Consider the following 14,821-nt stretch of genomic DNA (forward strand, 5'->3'; position numbering starts at 1 on the left):
ATGCCAGGCTATATCCTGTGCACCCAGCCTCCAGTGCAAAGACCTGTCAAAGCTGTAAATTGACTACTATGTCCCTTTGTATATGTGGTTGGCCTGTATGCATTTTGATGCAAAACCATGATGCATGTGGAGCTAGTTTACAGCTGGCAGTAAAAATGGAGCATGAGCGGAATATGATTACTACAGCTTTAAGGGGCTGTGTCCCCCAAGTCCTTGCTGTGGAATGTAACAATATGTGCGGTTGCAGCTTTGCTGTATATTTTGTGGGGAAGACAGTGCATTAAGGTGGGGTGTTATTCAGCTGGATTGTTTCATCAACTGTGTCTGTAGCTTGCCTGCTCTGTGCATGTCTGTGCTCTATCATGTAGAGGAACTAAAGGGACTATCCTCAAAACATCTTACTAAAAATTGAGAACTTGTTCCCTGTGTCAGAGTAATATTTCTTTACTGATGTGCATTTAATGCATGTCTGGAGACAGGCTTCTGGTGAGCAAGCTGGTGCATAGGTTGTCTCATGAATTATCTACCCTGTGCTTGCTGAATCCTTAGCTGGGAGCTGTGTAAGAACTAGAAGCAGAGCTGGACTTCAGAGCACAGGTTAAAAAGCTGAAACATCCAAGCTAACCAGCCTTTGATCCTATAAACCTGTAGATAAAGGTAAAACACCAGGATATGACAGGGTTTGGCCTTGGAAATCCTGATTTTTTTTTAAAGAAAGGAATAAATATTACAGCATCACATTTACTTGTATGAGAACATCAAGAATCATGCATTGGTCTGGCATACAGGATTAGGACCAGGTTTCAGAATAAGGGGGAATGTTGAGCAGAACATAAGTGAGATCTAGAGCATTTTGTCTAGAACCAGTTAAGTAGAACCATATATGATGAAAGTATCGATCCTCCTTTCCCTGCAGTCTCTCTCTTTTGTACCTTGGAGCATGTCTAGCAGTCGTGAAATTCACTTGTTCACTGGGCCAACTGAGACAGCTCAGTGTGGAGGATCCCAGTGAGAAATCCATCCTGTTTCTGTTTTGCGGTTCTTATTCTCTCACAAGAAGTCAGTTTCAATAATGCAGCAAGTTCTGTTTGAACTCTTATCTCCCTGTGGTCAAACTTGCTCTGAAGGTTCCTTAACTGATACTCACTGGACTATCTGATGATGCAAGTACATTCATGAGCTAGCCTAGTGAAGGACAATCTCCTTTTGTCCTCTGTGGTTGAGGGATGATTCATATGTTACATGTGTGGTTCCACATATACATGTGCCAAGAAGCCATAAAAACTCTGTGGTGGTTTGCATTCATACTTTACATTTTTAGGTGCACACGTAAAATATCTAAAAGAAGTAAGAAAACAGACCTTATTCATTATTGAGCTGTCCGGCTCGGTATTGAGGTTCCCACGATTATTAGTTTTGAGGGAACTTAATGTCCTTGTGGACACTTCCACAGTCGACTTTGGACTTCTTGGTCTCCATGGTGGCCTTGGGTCTCCCAAGTTGTATCTGGCCCTACACATTAAGTAGGCCACACACTGCATTTAATTTTAGGTGCAGGTGTAGATCCTGGGCCAATTCAGACCGAATTGGTGCCATGGTCGGATCAATTCATGCTGAATGCCCAATTGAGAATGCCAGTCCCTCCCTGTAAGTGCAGCAAGCTGATTTATGCTCACCTGTGGAGACTTATGGATCCAATTGGTTTTCAGAATGCTCTGAAGAAGTATAAATTAGCCAGTGATTCACTAGATGGCCTGGTTGAGGATTGGAACAATTGACTTTCAGAAGAGCTGAGGATACAAAAGTGGGTTCTTAGATGGCTAGAGCGATCTTGGCGATGCACTTGCAACAGGGACCTAAGAACATCTTATAGAGTGTTTATGAGAACCTATGAGATGGCAGTGAAGGCAGTGAAAAAGGTATACTTTTCTGCCTCCCTTGCATCCACTAGCTCTCGCCCAGTATGATTGTGTAGGGTGGTTTGGACACTGACTTCCCTACCTGGATAGTGCCAAAATAGTAGGAATTTGGCTTTTGCGAGTTTTTTAGCGGATAAAGTCTTATCTCTCAGCCATGACCACCCAACCAATACAGTAAATGAACTGGAGGCTCCGTGGCCATTTTCTGACCCAATTTTGGACCGCTTTAGCTGGCTCACGCAGTCTGATGTCAAAAGGATTCTTTCTGCTATGAAGCCTACCACATACACTCTGGACTATTGCCCGACCTGGTTGGTGAAGGCCAGTTCAGAGTTGGTACAAGACCCTCTCAGAAATATTATTAAATGTTCCTTCTCTGAGGGAGTTTTCTTCAGGTCACTTAAGGAGGCGGTTGTGAGGCCCCTCCTTAAAAATTGATCTGACCTGGCCAACTCCTCCCTGATCTCGAATCTTTCATTCCTGGGTAAGGTAGTGGAGAGAGCGGTGGCTGAGAATCTCCAGAAATTCCACATCAGCTCTTGATCCTTTCCAGTCGGGCTTCCAGCCTGGTCATGGGACTGAAACTACCCTGGTTGCCCTCACAGATGATCTCCACAGACAAATGAATCTAAGCGGGTTGGCGCTGTTGATTGTACTCAGTTTTTCAGTAGCATTCAATATGATCACCATCTGTTAAACCATCACCTCTTTGACCTTGGACTTTGGGTGAGGTGGCTTTACATTGGTTTTCCTCCTTTCTGCAGGGTCGGGAACAAAGGGTGGCACTTGTTGCCCGGGAGGCTGCTATTCCTCCCATACAGCTCCCCTTCTTTCACACGGAGCTCCTCCGTGTTACCGCTCCCGTTGCTTCCAACCCATGAGCCTAAATTTGGTATTTGCTTGAATAGTAACCTGCATGTGTCATGGAGATACTACATTTTGATGTTCCCTGTCTGAAATCTTGTCATTTTGCAAATGGCTATGAAATGTCTCTGATCTGATCCTGCAGTATAGGTTTAGCCAAGATATTATGACAAATGTAAGGGAACGAAGAATAAAGAGATGCTGTGGAATGGCCATTATTGGACTTCTAAAGAAGTGAGTATTAAGCACATGTTAGGGTGCCTCCTCTAGCATCTCTCAGAGTTAATGAATTGGATTAATGATCCCTGTGAAATAGTAAAGAGTGTGGTTGACTAAGTACAGACAAAAAGCATAGAATTAAAATCTTTTGCTGTAAACGTTAGCATCTAGTTGTTCTTGTTTATCTGGTTCTTTATCACATGGCACTTTGTTCCCAGTGCCAATTTGTGCAGCATTTTCCCTCCCTAACATTTTCTTATTTTGGTTCTTAGAATACATGGCATTTTCAATTTAATTGTGTGGGCAAATAGGTATGTGTGTGTGATTCCGTTGCATTTCTTTGACAAATGTAATTTGGTCTTGGATACTCTCTTGAAAGGTTTGTCAGTGGACCAGATTAACAAACCTCCTTTAGATGTGCAGAGCCAGACCATTGCATAGTGTATGTGTGTATGGGATACTTAGCCATCCGTCATTAAGCAAATGTAGCCAGTGGATTTTTTCTTCTATAACTGCTCTTTGGAGCAGTTACTATGGTCAGTTTTGCAGAAATGTTGAAGTTGGATGAGTAGGAACTGTCTAGCCATGTTGTCCATTACCCCTGGAGGCCAGTGTAGGACTGTTCAACTCAGCCAGTTCTCATTAAAATAATAATTAAAAACTCAGTAGGCCAGTTCTATCCACATGCTGTCCCTTCTTCTAATTGCCTTGGAAGAAAGTGTGGGGGAAAGAACTCAAGCCTTCTGCGAGCTCTGATTCTTCTGCTTTCCCCCTCCCCAAACTTGGAGGCATCAACTCTCATCTGTCAAAGTGTAAATCAGCAATTAAAACACAAACAGCGAAATGCCAAAGATGACCTGGAGCACAAAGCAACTGACAAACAAGTCCGGACAAATCGGCGGATAATTTATAAGCATTGCCCTAAAATCTAATTATTTGGCAATTCGAATTTGCAGCCAGCCAGGGCTGTGCAATAAATTTAACCCGCCATAAATTATTTAGGAGCAGCCCATGGTGTAAATCAAAAACACAAGTGTTTGTTTAAGAAACAAGCTCCTTGTGCATAAAATGACTTTTTTTTTGTCTTTTGAAAAGAAGAAAAATTGTTGAACAAAATGAGCTGCTGCCACAGACCCCTGCTTTCCTCTTAGAGGTGTAAACAGGCTGTCTTTTAAACAGAGGACAACACTGCCCTTTCTCTTATCAGACACATCTCTCAGTATCAGCAGCACTCGGCTCTTTCTTTATTGCACTGGGAACAGTCCACTTTGATTTTCCTGTAGCATCTTTCATCCCTTTATATTTATTAAAAATTTTTTTTGCAGGAATGGGAGAAAATAAATTATTCTCAATTGCAACTGAATGGGGTAATTTTATCCACCGCCAATAAACATATACTGGTCTTGGAGTGTGTCCTGCCCACTGCTCAAGCAGACTTTTGAGAGCCTGAATGTTCCTATGCGAATTTTATTTCTGTAATCTAATAAGGGTTCTAATATTATGGACACAGTGTTTCCCTGTGAATATTAGTGTGTTTCTTTTTGCTTTGTTCCCAACCAAGAGGTTTTTCAGGAGGGTCTCAAGTAGTTTATACTTGCATCCTTCCCTTTCTGGGGAATAAAGCTCACAATTTCTGGACCCTTAATTCACATTTTTCCTTTCCCTCATCTCAACAACATTGTGCATTGTGCCTGGAGTTTTTTGTTTAGGAGGGTGGAGTGAAACAGGTTGGGTTTATAGTAGTGAAATCACAGGCCCTCGTGAATTTTCCTGATCCCTTAGAAAGGGAAGTCCTTTTAAGTTTTCAACAGGCCAGTTGAGATTCAGTGTCCCATCTGTTTCTTGACAAGTTTTCCTTGCATAGGCAATTTGTACAAGGTGGCTACAGGCCTGTGTGTGTGTGTTTTCCTCTGAGGGTGGCAAGTCTGAAACTTCATGGGCTGCCAGCATTTTAGCATGCAAGTACTACAGGCTTTTATATACATAAAGATTTAAACCAGGCGTGTTGGCTAAAAGGTATTTATAATTTGAACTTTTTTATTTATACCTCTGTGTATTTACCTGGTTTGTGGTACTTTTGACAGGTTAAAATTGGTTTGAGAAACTGTCTTCCTACAATATAAATGCAAATGCCTGTGCCGATGAGCTGAAGCTATGTGCAGAATTCTTCAATACAAATCGGTATATACAAATTTCATGACAGTGGGCAGGGGAGTAAAAAGCTTATTATTTTACCACCAGCAATTTGAATATTTGCTTTCCTTTTTAGTTAGGCTTGCAGCAGTGCACATCAGGGGGCAGAAACAAGATTGGGTTTCTTTATTCTTAGGGAAGGTATGGATAATTTTTTAATGGTGTTTGTACTATTATCTGTTGTGGAGAGCTTACACTGGCATTTTGGTAAATTCCTAGAGTGGGCATAGACTAGGCTGACGAGAGTCTTAAATAGGAGAGTTAGGACATCCTACCGTTGGTAACTGGGAAGGTAACTGGGATTAGTATTAGAGATGTGTGCGGAATTCTTTACCCAGATGGTAGATTAGTAAAATGTGAGGGGAATCTTCTTTTTTTAAAGCATAAATGGTTAGCGGCTAAGAGAATGAGAGTTGGGTGTCTGTGTTTAAGGTGAAAGGGTAAAGGTGGAATGTACTTTCAGAGTACCACAGATTCAGGGTGTACATTGGTATCACCAAGCTAGTTCAGCCAGAAATGCTTTTAACTGCCTCTCATTTTGTGTCACTGTCGCAGCAACGTTTTCTGAGGTACTTTCCCTCTGGCCAGACTAACTTTTTGCAGCCATATCTTACCCTCTCTTCTAAAAACTCTTTCTTCCCTCCATTCTTTGAAATTAGATTGACAGTGAGCGTAGTATAGTACTTTAAGGCTGGCTAAGTTGCCAGTCTGTGTCTATGTGCTCTAAAAACCAGCCTGTTCAGTTGTTTGGTTAAGTGCTTACCATTTCATAACAGCGCCTAATGAAATTCTAGATCTGTAATAACATTTTGGATATCTAAAACAAACCATATGCTTGTAAAAAAGTGGAAACAGATCGGCTTTAAGCCATAAATTCTGGGTAATGGAGCGCTTTTTTTTCCTCTTTATGTTTGATAGATATTTTTGTTTCCGCAGGAATGTCAGCTCCTAATTTCATGATGTATCATGGGTTTAGAAAAATTGAATTTAATAAAGGCACAAGATGAATGGCAGCTTTAAAGGTCCCAACACTTGTCTTTATTAGCAGGACGGACGGCGGGCTCCCCAAATGCCGCCGCTCTCCAAATAGAAGTTTAAATGGAAAGTATCACAGAGTGTCGCAGGTTACATTTCATTGCAGGGCTGGTTAACGTTGCTAGTGAGCGCTAGTGCTGATTTCATAGGGCTGGTATCTGTTGCTGTAGATACCGGTGGAGCAAACATTGCCACTTTGCCAGAGCCTGGAAAAAGTCTCTGTCTCTCTTCCTCCCTCTCCCCGCCATTGGGATAACTTCCTTTTGGGAAGGTCTTTTTTGCTCATTTTGAGAACTGAACATGAAAGCGAAGAATAAAGAGGGTGGGGGTAGGAAAGTAAAGCCATTGATCTTTCCCCCAAGGCATCTGATTTCTTTGTCAGCCTTTTTTTGTAGTTTTCATAAGCCTGCAATCGTTTGAACAGTCATAAAATTTTCAGACTTGTTCGGTATTTTATTTCCTCTAGCTGTTTTAATCCTACCCTCCTCTTTGCCTGTTTCCCACCATCTCAGTGTATGGGATCATTTGGCACCTTGATACAATGAAGCTTGCCAGCAGGGTCATAGAACTGTTCTGTTAGGAGTAGGGGTAGATGGAGACTTAGGCAGGCCTGATATTGTTAAGAGGAAACTCTAGCACAGATAGGACTGTTCCACTGCATGAGTTATATCATTTGAAAATCCAGGGCAGGATGGAATTGAAGGGGCGAGTAGGTTTTTTGTTTTTATACGAGTGTCCATACATTTATTTAGAGCATTTCTATGTTGACTCTTCAGAGTCTTGCTCAAGATGGCTCACAATCAAAAACCACAATACAAACACAAGCCATTAAAAACAATACCCATACCCTGTTGTTCTTGGGAGCAGTTTCCTGAGCTGTAGCACAGGTAGTTGGGTGTTTTGTTTTCATGACTTCTGTTCTTCTCCCTGCTCTACCATAAACTTTACATAATTGTCAAAATAAGCTAATAAGAGGCTGCAACTGTGGATTATGACTAGGGCTGCCAACCTCCAGGTGGCACCTGCAGATCTCCTGCTATTACATTCGACCTCTGGACAACCAAGATCAGTTGCCCTGGAGGAAATGACTGCTTTGGAGAGTGGACGCTATGACATTATACGCTGCTGAGGTCCCTCCCCTCCTCAAACCCCACCCTTCTCCAAAATCTGTAGGTATTTCCCAGCCCAGAGCTGGCAACCCTATATGACGTATGGCTGAAGTATGTTGAAACTGAAGCTTATCTGTTGTATTGACCTGCTGTTCCCAGGCTTCAGCACTGCAAAAAAAATTCTCTCCACTGTATTGGGGATTATGTGAAATCTGAGAAGGAAGAAAAATAGTAAAAAGTTTTATCTTGGATTTTGTCATTGTCCTCATCTGGAATTATCAGGTACTAGAGTTTTAGTTGGTGAGTTATATTCTCCCTTCTTCTAAGGATGCCAGATAAAGATCAGGGAAAAAAGAAGGCAAGCTATCAACTGAGCTTGAGAACTAGGGAAAGATATACTATATATTTGTATTCCTTTACAAATGGAGACTAATTGTCTTTTTTTATATGCAGTTTGGTATGCAGCTGCTCTTGGGTGAGAAGGTACAAGCGTTTCAGTTTTCAGAGCAGTTATGTGAAAATGCCTGTTTATAGCAGCTTTTAGAGACAGAAATTTTAATTTTTTTCCTTTGTGTACCCCTGATAGTTGCCAAGTCTAGGCTGGGAAATACTTGGAGATTTTGAGAGTGAATGCAGGGATTTAGGGGGGGGAGGGACCTCATTGATATATAATGCCATGGAGTCCACCCTCCAAAGCCACCATTTTCTCCAGGAGAACTGATCTCCGTTGCCTGGGGATCAGTTGTAATAGTAGGAGACCTCCAGGCAGAACCTGGAGGTTAGCACCCTAACCACAGGGATGGAAAAGATTTGTAATTTACTGTTCCACTTTTCACTCAAAGATCCGCTAGTTAGGGAGGGTTCACATTCTACCTTAGATATAATGGTATAGAAGTCCATCTCTTTTCATTCTCCCTCCTTTTTTGCAACTCTGGTACATGAAGGAAAATAATCTCGTTTTTAAACCACTATAACTAGGACATTCTTCATCTGATTTCTCTGAAAATTTGATGGGTTCTACCTCTAATTTGAGATCCTTCATAAAAGATTTCATACTGATAGGAAGTCACAGCTTTGAGCTCAGTTTTTGTGGTTTTATCTCCCTCTGCTCCGATTTGAATGGCTGTAGATGACCTCTGTTCTATAACTTACCCATGCTGTGTAACTTTTACAACTATACAGTATATTTTTGCCAGGTGTATCCTCGTGGTATACCTGAATTTTGGGGATAATTCCTAGTCTTCTGCCAGAAAAAAGGGGCCAGAAAAACTGGCACGTAATTTTGCTGGCCTCTAGCTAAAACTTTTTAAAGTGCTATAATTCAACCATCTGATTTCCATGATAACTTTCGTATTCATAGGACAACCTCGTATCCGTTTTAGAAGGAATGTTTTTTTTCTTTATAATAGTTAGTACAGCCCTACCAACCACTTTCCAGTTTTCTAAGTGACAGTGCTCTGACTGCGGTCTCTGCTGGATGTGGTTGGTAGGGCAGCCGCCCTTTGTTTCTAATAGTACTGGTGTCATTTATTTTAGCCTACTGCCCTGCCAAGCAGGCTTTTGATTGAAGTATTTATGGGATTTTGTCATGGTTCCTTTTTTTCTTCAAATGGAGAAGTACATGTTTGATATACTAATATTGTTTTATCTTTTCAGTCTATTGTGCTGATGTCATTACCTCACATTAAATGGTAAAGGTAGTCCCTTGTGCAAGCACCGGGCCATTGCTGACCCATGGGGTGACGTTACATCCCGGCGTTTACTAGGCAGACTATGTTTACGGGGTGGTTTGCCATTACCTCACATCAGGACCTCAAAAATATTAATTACGTATTGGGCAGCAAAGTCAAGGTTAGGTTTTTGCTTCCCTCCGCAGCAGCAGTTGGATTCTTCGCAGGCAAATGTTGTTCAGTGGAGGGTTTTATTTATTTATTTCACTATGATTTTTTGTCTTCCAGATGTTTTCAGGCAGGTTTTTGTTGTTGTTTTTAAACTAATTCTATTCATGTTTTAAAAATTTATGGAAGCACTAATAAAAATGTCAAAGTGGTAAAAATGTTAGCTTTTGCTGTGCTTTGATTAAATTTTGCAAACTGTTTTTGAATATTAAAAAGCAATTTTTTTCATTCTCTCTTCTCTCCACAAGTGATTTGAGAGGCTCGATGCTTGGCTATCACTCAGTAGGCTCATTTGCACTCCAGAGCCCCAGCATCATGCTTCTCTATTAAATAACACAGACAAATTATCCTTTAAAGACACGAAACAAATTGTCACTCCTCTTACATTAAACTCGGGAGGAGGTGGAGAGGGGAGGAAAGAAACAAAGGATTTTATTGCTTGTATCCCTTGGTTGCTGTGGTTTTTTTTTAATTTCATGTGTATATTTTAATAATTGCCAGATCCATCGTAACAGGGCTTGCTTAAACTTTTTATTAACAAGCTCATGTAAATTTTTGATATCTGATCATTCATATAGTTGAACATTCTCTTGGTGTTTCTCTTTCCCTCTATCAGTATAAATTTGCCACAGAAAATAGTCATGGATATTACGCGTATGGTTATGTATGGGAGTGGAGCAGAAGCAGACTTTCCATGTTGTTGGAGTCACAAAGGCTTAAGTGAAATGAAGTACACGGCACCTTCAGTTTCTAGATTTTGGCACACGGAATTCAGTGTAATATGTAATGGGATGGCACTGGAATTTGAGAGTTGCAACTTGTTTGAAAAATAAATGTATACATATGTAACTTGTGTAGGTTCCATAAGAATATGGCGAATAAGCCCTGCTTTCCATAGCTCTGAGATGCTGTTTCAGATTAGACGTTTATAGTGCTATCTTAAACAGAGTTAACACATTTCTAAATCCATTGAAAGTGGGCTTAGATGGGTGTAACAGTTTAGGATTGTACTGTTAGGTTGTTTCTTACTACGGTTTGGATATTATTATTAGCTTATGAATTGGCGTGGTACTTACTTAAAATTCAGTGATCAGGATTGCTTTTGGAGGTATATATTGCCAGAGAGCAAAGCTGAAGTGCATATTATGTTAGCTGTACACATTTGGAACTCTGGTTCTAAATTCGTGTTCTTAGAAGTAAGCCTCATTGATTTCAGTAGAACTTTTTTCTATGTAAGAGCACTCAGAATTGCAGACATAAACCATCCAGTCGCCAGTAGAATTGTACCAGCGGCAGTTCTTTTTCTTTTTGTCAACAGCTTTGAAAATACAGGTCAGTTAACATGGTCTGTAGCTGTGATTCAGCATCCTCAAGTGACATGTCAAAAGGATCCATAAATCTTCGATAGTGGTGCCTGTCTCCTGTAAACTGGGAAAAACTTCCTGCAGAGACCATTGTTCAACATCACTTTGTAACCCTAGTTGTAATATTGTCAGGAGATAACCTCTAGCAAGTTATGATGTATTGCAAATAATTTCTTTTTCAGTAGGCTAAGGGAGAAGATGTTTCGGGTGGGTGGGTGATAGAGGAATAAACAGATCTGATATCGTAGACTCCCAAATCCTGACACTATCTTGCCAAAATTGTGAGATTAATTTAGCAGCCACCTGTAATCCTTGCAAGCTACATTTTTCAGGGCTTCTTAAACTTTTTCCACTCGTAACCTCTTTTCACCTGAGAAATTTTTACACGACTCCGTGTATATAGGTATATAAAATAGGTATACAAATCAAACATGTACTGATAATGAATCATAAATTTATTTTAAAACAATTCTTTGGTATACATATACTTTTACCATTTACCATTGCCAATTTTTTCGCGACCCCCACATTCAGGTACGCAACCCCATATGGGGTCGTGACCCACAGTTTAAGAAGCTTTGCAGCTCATTCCTGAAAGGAATGCCTGCACTGGGCTTAGGAGGCAAACTAGTGGCATTCTTCTTGTTACATAACTACATGTACTTCCATGGAGTTGTAGCTTGACTTTAGTGTTTTTGCATTTTTTAAAGATCTATTTGAAATTACAAGATAGGATAAGCTGGGGGCCTGAGAAGAATCATTGGAAGAGGAAACAATTTGGAACTGCTACTTATTACTCTCCTGTCTCGGATTTTTTAAGCTTTCAGGGACTTGAGATTGTTACCCCTCCCTATGTGAGGTTTATTGTTGTATGGTTTTTACTGGTCGGATTGACTGAACCAATAAATTATTATTATAAACCCCTCCCCTTTCTGTATAACTGACTCTTAACTGTTCTCCTGTGGTCCTTGAGCCAGATTAATTCTAGTCCTGCTATTTTAAGTGGTTTTTATGTCACATTTCCCTGTATTTCTAGGAGTCCCCTGAATATACTGACTCCTCTAGCTTGACTGTGGGTGGCTTGGTTTTATTTCCTTTGTGATTGATATGAGGCCAACCAATTTATTAAGTGTAGTGTTTTTTTCCATTGGACTCATTAACATTTCATCTTCTTATTCCAGGAGATCATTGAGTTCCCCATCCTGAAGCTAAATGGCAGGACAATGGAGATCGAATCCACCTTCCACATGTACGTGCAGCCAGTGGTCCATCCACAGCTTACACCCTTCTGCACAGAGGTAAATTTTCCTGGAGTTGAATGTTACCTCGTGGGGCATAGTACCTTCTCGAAACATTTACAATGCTAGGTTTTAGTTAAAGTTGCTGAAATATCTCTTAACCTGCTCCTCCTTTTAACTAGAACATTAGAATTCACTAGTCCAATGATTCTCAAATTTTAGTAAGTTGAGGAGCCCCAGTCTGATTAATATTTTTTCATGGATGGACGAGCCCTACCCTACTTTCTCACCAACACATACTACACATTGGGCATCCCCTTTTCAAAGTGTGTGCAGCATGCCTCATAAGACTTGTGAAGGCTTCTATCCTCTCAATAACGTAGTGAGACTGTTTATCAGTTACATTTGATAAGCAAGTTTAAGATAGTGTTTTTATCATTTATGTTTGGTCTACAAGGGATTTGCTGATTCTCTTCTCCCATCGCATACCCCCTTTCATCACCCACATTGTAAGTGCAGACTTGATGGGGGCAGGCACGTGGCATAATGCAGCAGGACAGAAGAGGGTAGATGATTCTATCACTGTGATGAGAAAGCAGAATTCTGTGATGAGAAAGCAGAATTTGCCCCAATTCCCCTTTCCATTCAACTTTTAACAGTGTCATTCTAAGCTGTGTTACACGCTTCTAAGTCCACTGAAGTCAATTGGCTAAGAAGAAGGTAACTGCTTAGGACAATACTGTAAATCTGTGAAAGTCCTTTACGGTAAGAAAGCTGGATAAGTTAGCAAAATCATAGTTGTGTGGTGAATGACTGCAGCAAGCAACATAATTCTTGGGGTCATATAATTAATTTCTCATTCTCCTAGCACTTACTTCCGCTGCATCCTCTGCCTCTGCCACATAACCAGCTTTTCTTACAAGCTTTTGTCTAAACAGCTGTAACAGCAGACCCCTTCTATTTATGTTTCTGCAAAAGCACTGATTTTGCTAAATACCAGTAAAAGGCTTTGTCTCTGCACCTCTACTTATAAATGGTATGCTTTATAGGCCTCTTTGTCTGCACATAAAGGCTAGGCCCGACTATCTGATGGTACGCCAGAGACAAGTGCTTATGTAATCAGCAAACTGTCTTGGGCTAGAAATACGATGGCGTATGAGATAAACGCCAGAGGAAAATCCATGTTGTTGACATTGCCTTGAAGCTTGTCCAGTGTGTTGCTTTCTTCTGTCTTTGCACTAGGGAAAGCAGTAGTGCTTGCTGTGGCCCAGGCAGTCATAAGTGGGAAATGGACTAATTGAATTCTTAACTTTCTGCAAACCTGTCTTGAAAATACATCCTTGATGACTGAAGCAAAGTAGCTTTTTAGAAATATATCTTGCTAGGGTGTGCTTGAGCTAGAATGTAGTTCCTTGCTTACATATTTTTTGACTGTTTTCCATCTAAATGTACAAGCTTCCTCAACAGGGAGAGCTAGGAGATATGGGTCACTATACCACAATATTCTCCTGTGGTAAAAGCCTTCTGGCTTACTTCCTCCCATCTGTTCTCAAAGCCAGGAAGGGAGACTTCAAATACTGTAGGCAGCTGGCTGATTTTTTGTCCCGCTACCTGATATTATAAAGTAGCTGTTTTCCCCACTTGGCAATAATTGTATTAAAAAGTTGTAGCTGGGTTATTTTCTATTCTTTGTGGTGCCATTCTAAGTCACCCCCTCCTTAAATCTTATTCTCAGTTCTAATTAGAGTAAAACAGCTTGTCAGCGCAGCTAAACCCCAAGGCGCCTGGCATCCTGGTCAAAGTCTGACCATTCTGATTACTGGACAGTTTAACAGTATGGTCGATGAACAGGTCTCTGCCCAACTTTCCATTGGACCAAGTAAAATGGAACGAACTCCAAATTCCTGCTGAAAAGTAAGCCAGTGGGATAACTTGGCCCAGGGTTAAATTTTTCTGTAAGAAGCTCCCCCCCCCCAAAAAAAACACTTTTTGCACTTTGTTCCTGAGCATTGTAGAAGTCATATGGAGGGGCAGGCACCCAGCCATTTCACTGGATACAAGGTATATAATGGTGAAATCCTATGTAGAGATACTCTAGTCTAAACCCATTGAAATACATAAGGTTGCACTGTTACATTATTGGACAGCACTAGCTAGTAGTTACACATTGTGGTTTTATTTTAACTGTTTTGCCTCTGGATATAAGACTTGAGGCAGTTGATTCTCATAATTAGATCTGTACTTATGCCAAACACCTATCCGTTTTATCCTTTCTCTACCTTGTACCAAAGTAAGCGTCTTACTTTTTATTGGGAATAACTCTGCTATGTTGACACAGGTCCTCTGGCACTGTTCTGGAGTGTCAGTAGGTGGCGGTATGGACACCTGATTCAATTAACTATTTCTGTACCTTGTGGCAGCTGACAAACACCTCCCTCCTCACGTTAGGTTTCCCTCCCAGCTTGTTTCATGTTTCACCCCAGCCTGAGGGAAGGGCTGTTCCTCCATGTCTTCACACTCTTATAAAATGTAAGCTTCATGTCAGGTCCCCTCCTTTTGAACTATAAAATAACCAATTTGGTTGTGAAATGTGCTTCATTTTGGACATAATAGGATTGCCAGCTGTCTAACAGCTTAAGAACATAAGAAGAGCTTGCTCAATAAGTCCAGTAGTTCATATAGTCCATCATCCTGTTTGACACAGCTGCCATCCAGTTGCCTTGCAGGGCAAAAAGGGCACAGAACTGGTATTCACAGGTGTGTTGCCTCTGGATATGGCGGTTTCCTTCTGTCACCATGACTAGTAGCCATTGATGGACTGCTCCTCCATGAATCTGTCTAATCTCCCTTTAGAGTGATCTGTGCTTATGGCCATCGCTACCTCCACTTGACAGTAAATTCCACAGTTGAATTAAAGTAAAGAAGTATTTCCTTTGTCTGTTCTGATTGTATTTCCCAACAATTTCACTGGGTGCCCCCAAG

At 40.9% G+C, this 14,821-nt stretch overlaps 1 protein-coding gene across 1 annotated transcript in view; it reads left to right on the top strand.

The window, feature by feature from the left end:
- ERI3 (ERI1 exoribonuclease family member 3) overlaps positions 1-14,821 on the top strand; it is a 265,545-nt gene that overhangs the window by 25,118 nt on the left and 225,606 nt on the right. The window contains exon 4 of the mRNA XM_056844793.1: positions 11,783-11,899. Coding sequence (XP_056700771.1) covers positions 11,783-11,899 — 117 coding nt within the window. The remainder of the gene's footprint in view (positions 1-11,782; positions 11,900-14,821) is intronic.

Source organism: Euleptes europaea, chromosome 2 (genome assembly GCF_029931775.1).
Source record: "Euleptes europaea isolate rEulEur1 chromosome 2, rEulEur1.hap1, whole genome shotgun sequence".
NCBI classification, from domain to species: Eukaryota; Metazoa; Chordata; class Lepidosauria; order Squamata; family Sphaerodactylidae; genus Euleptes; species Euleptes europaea.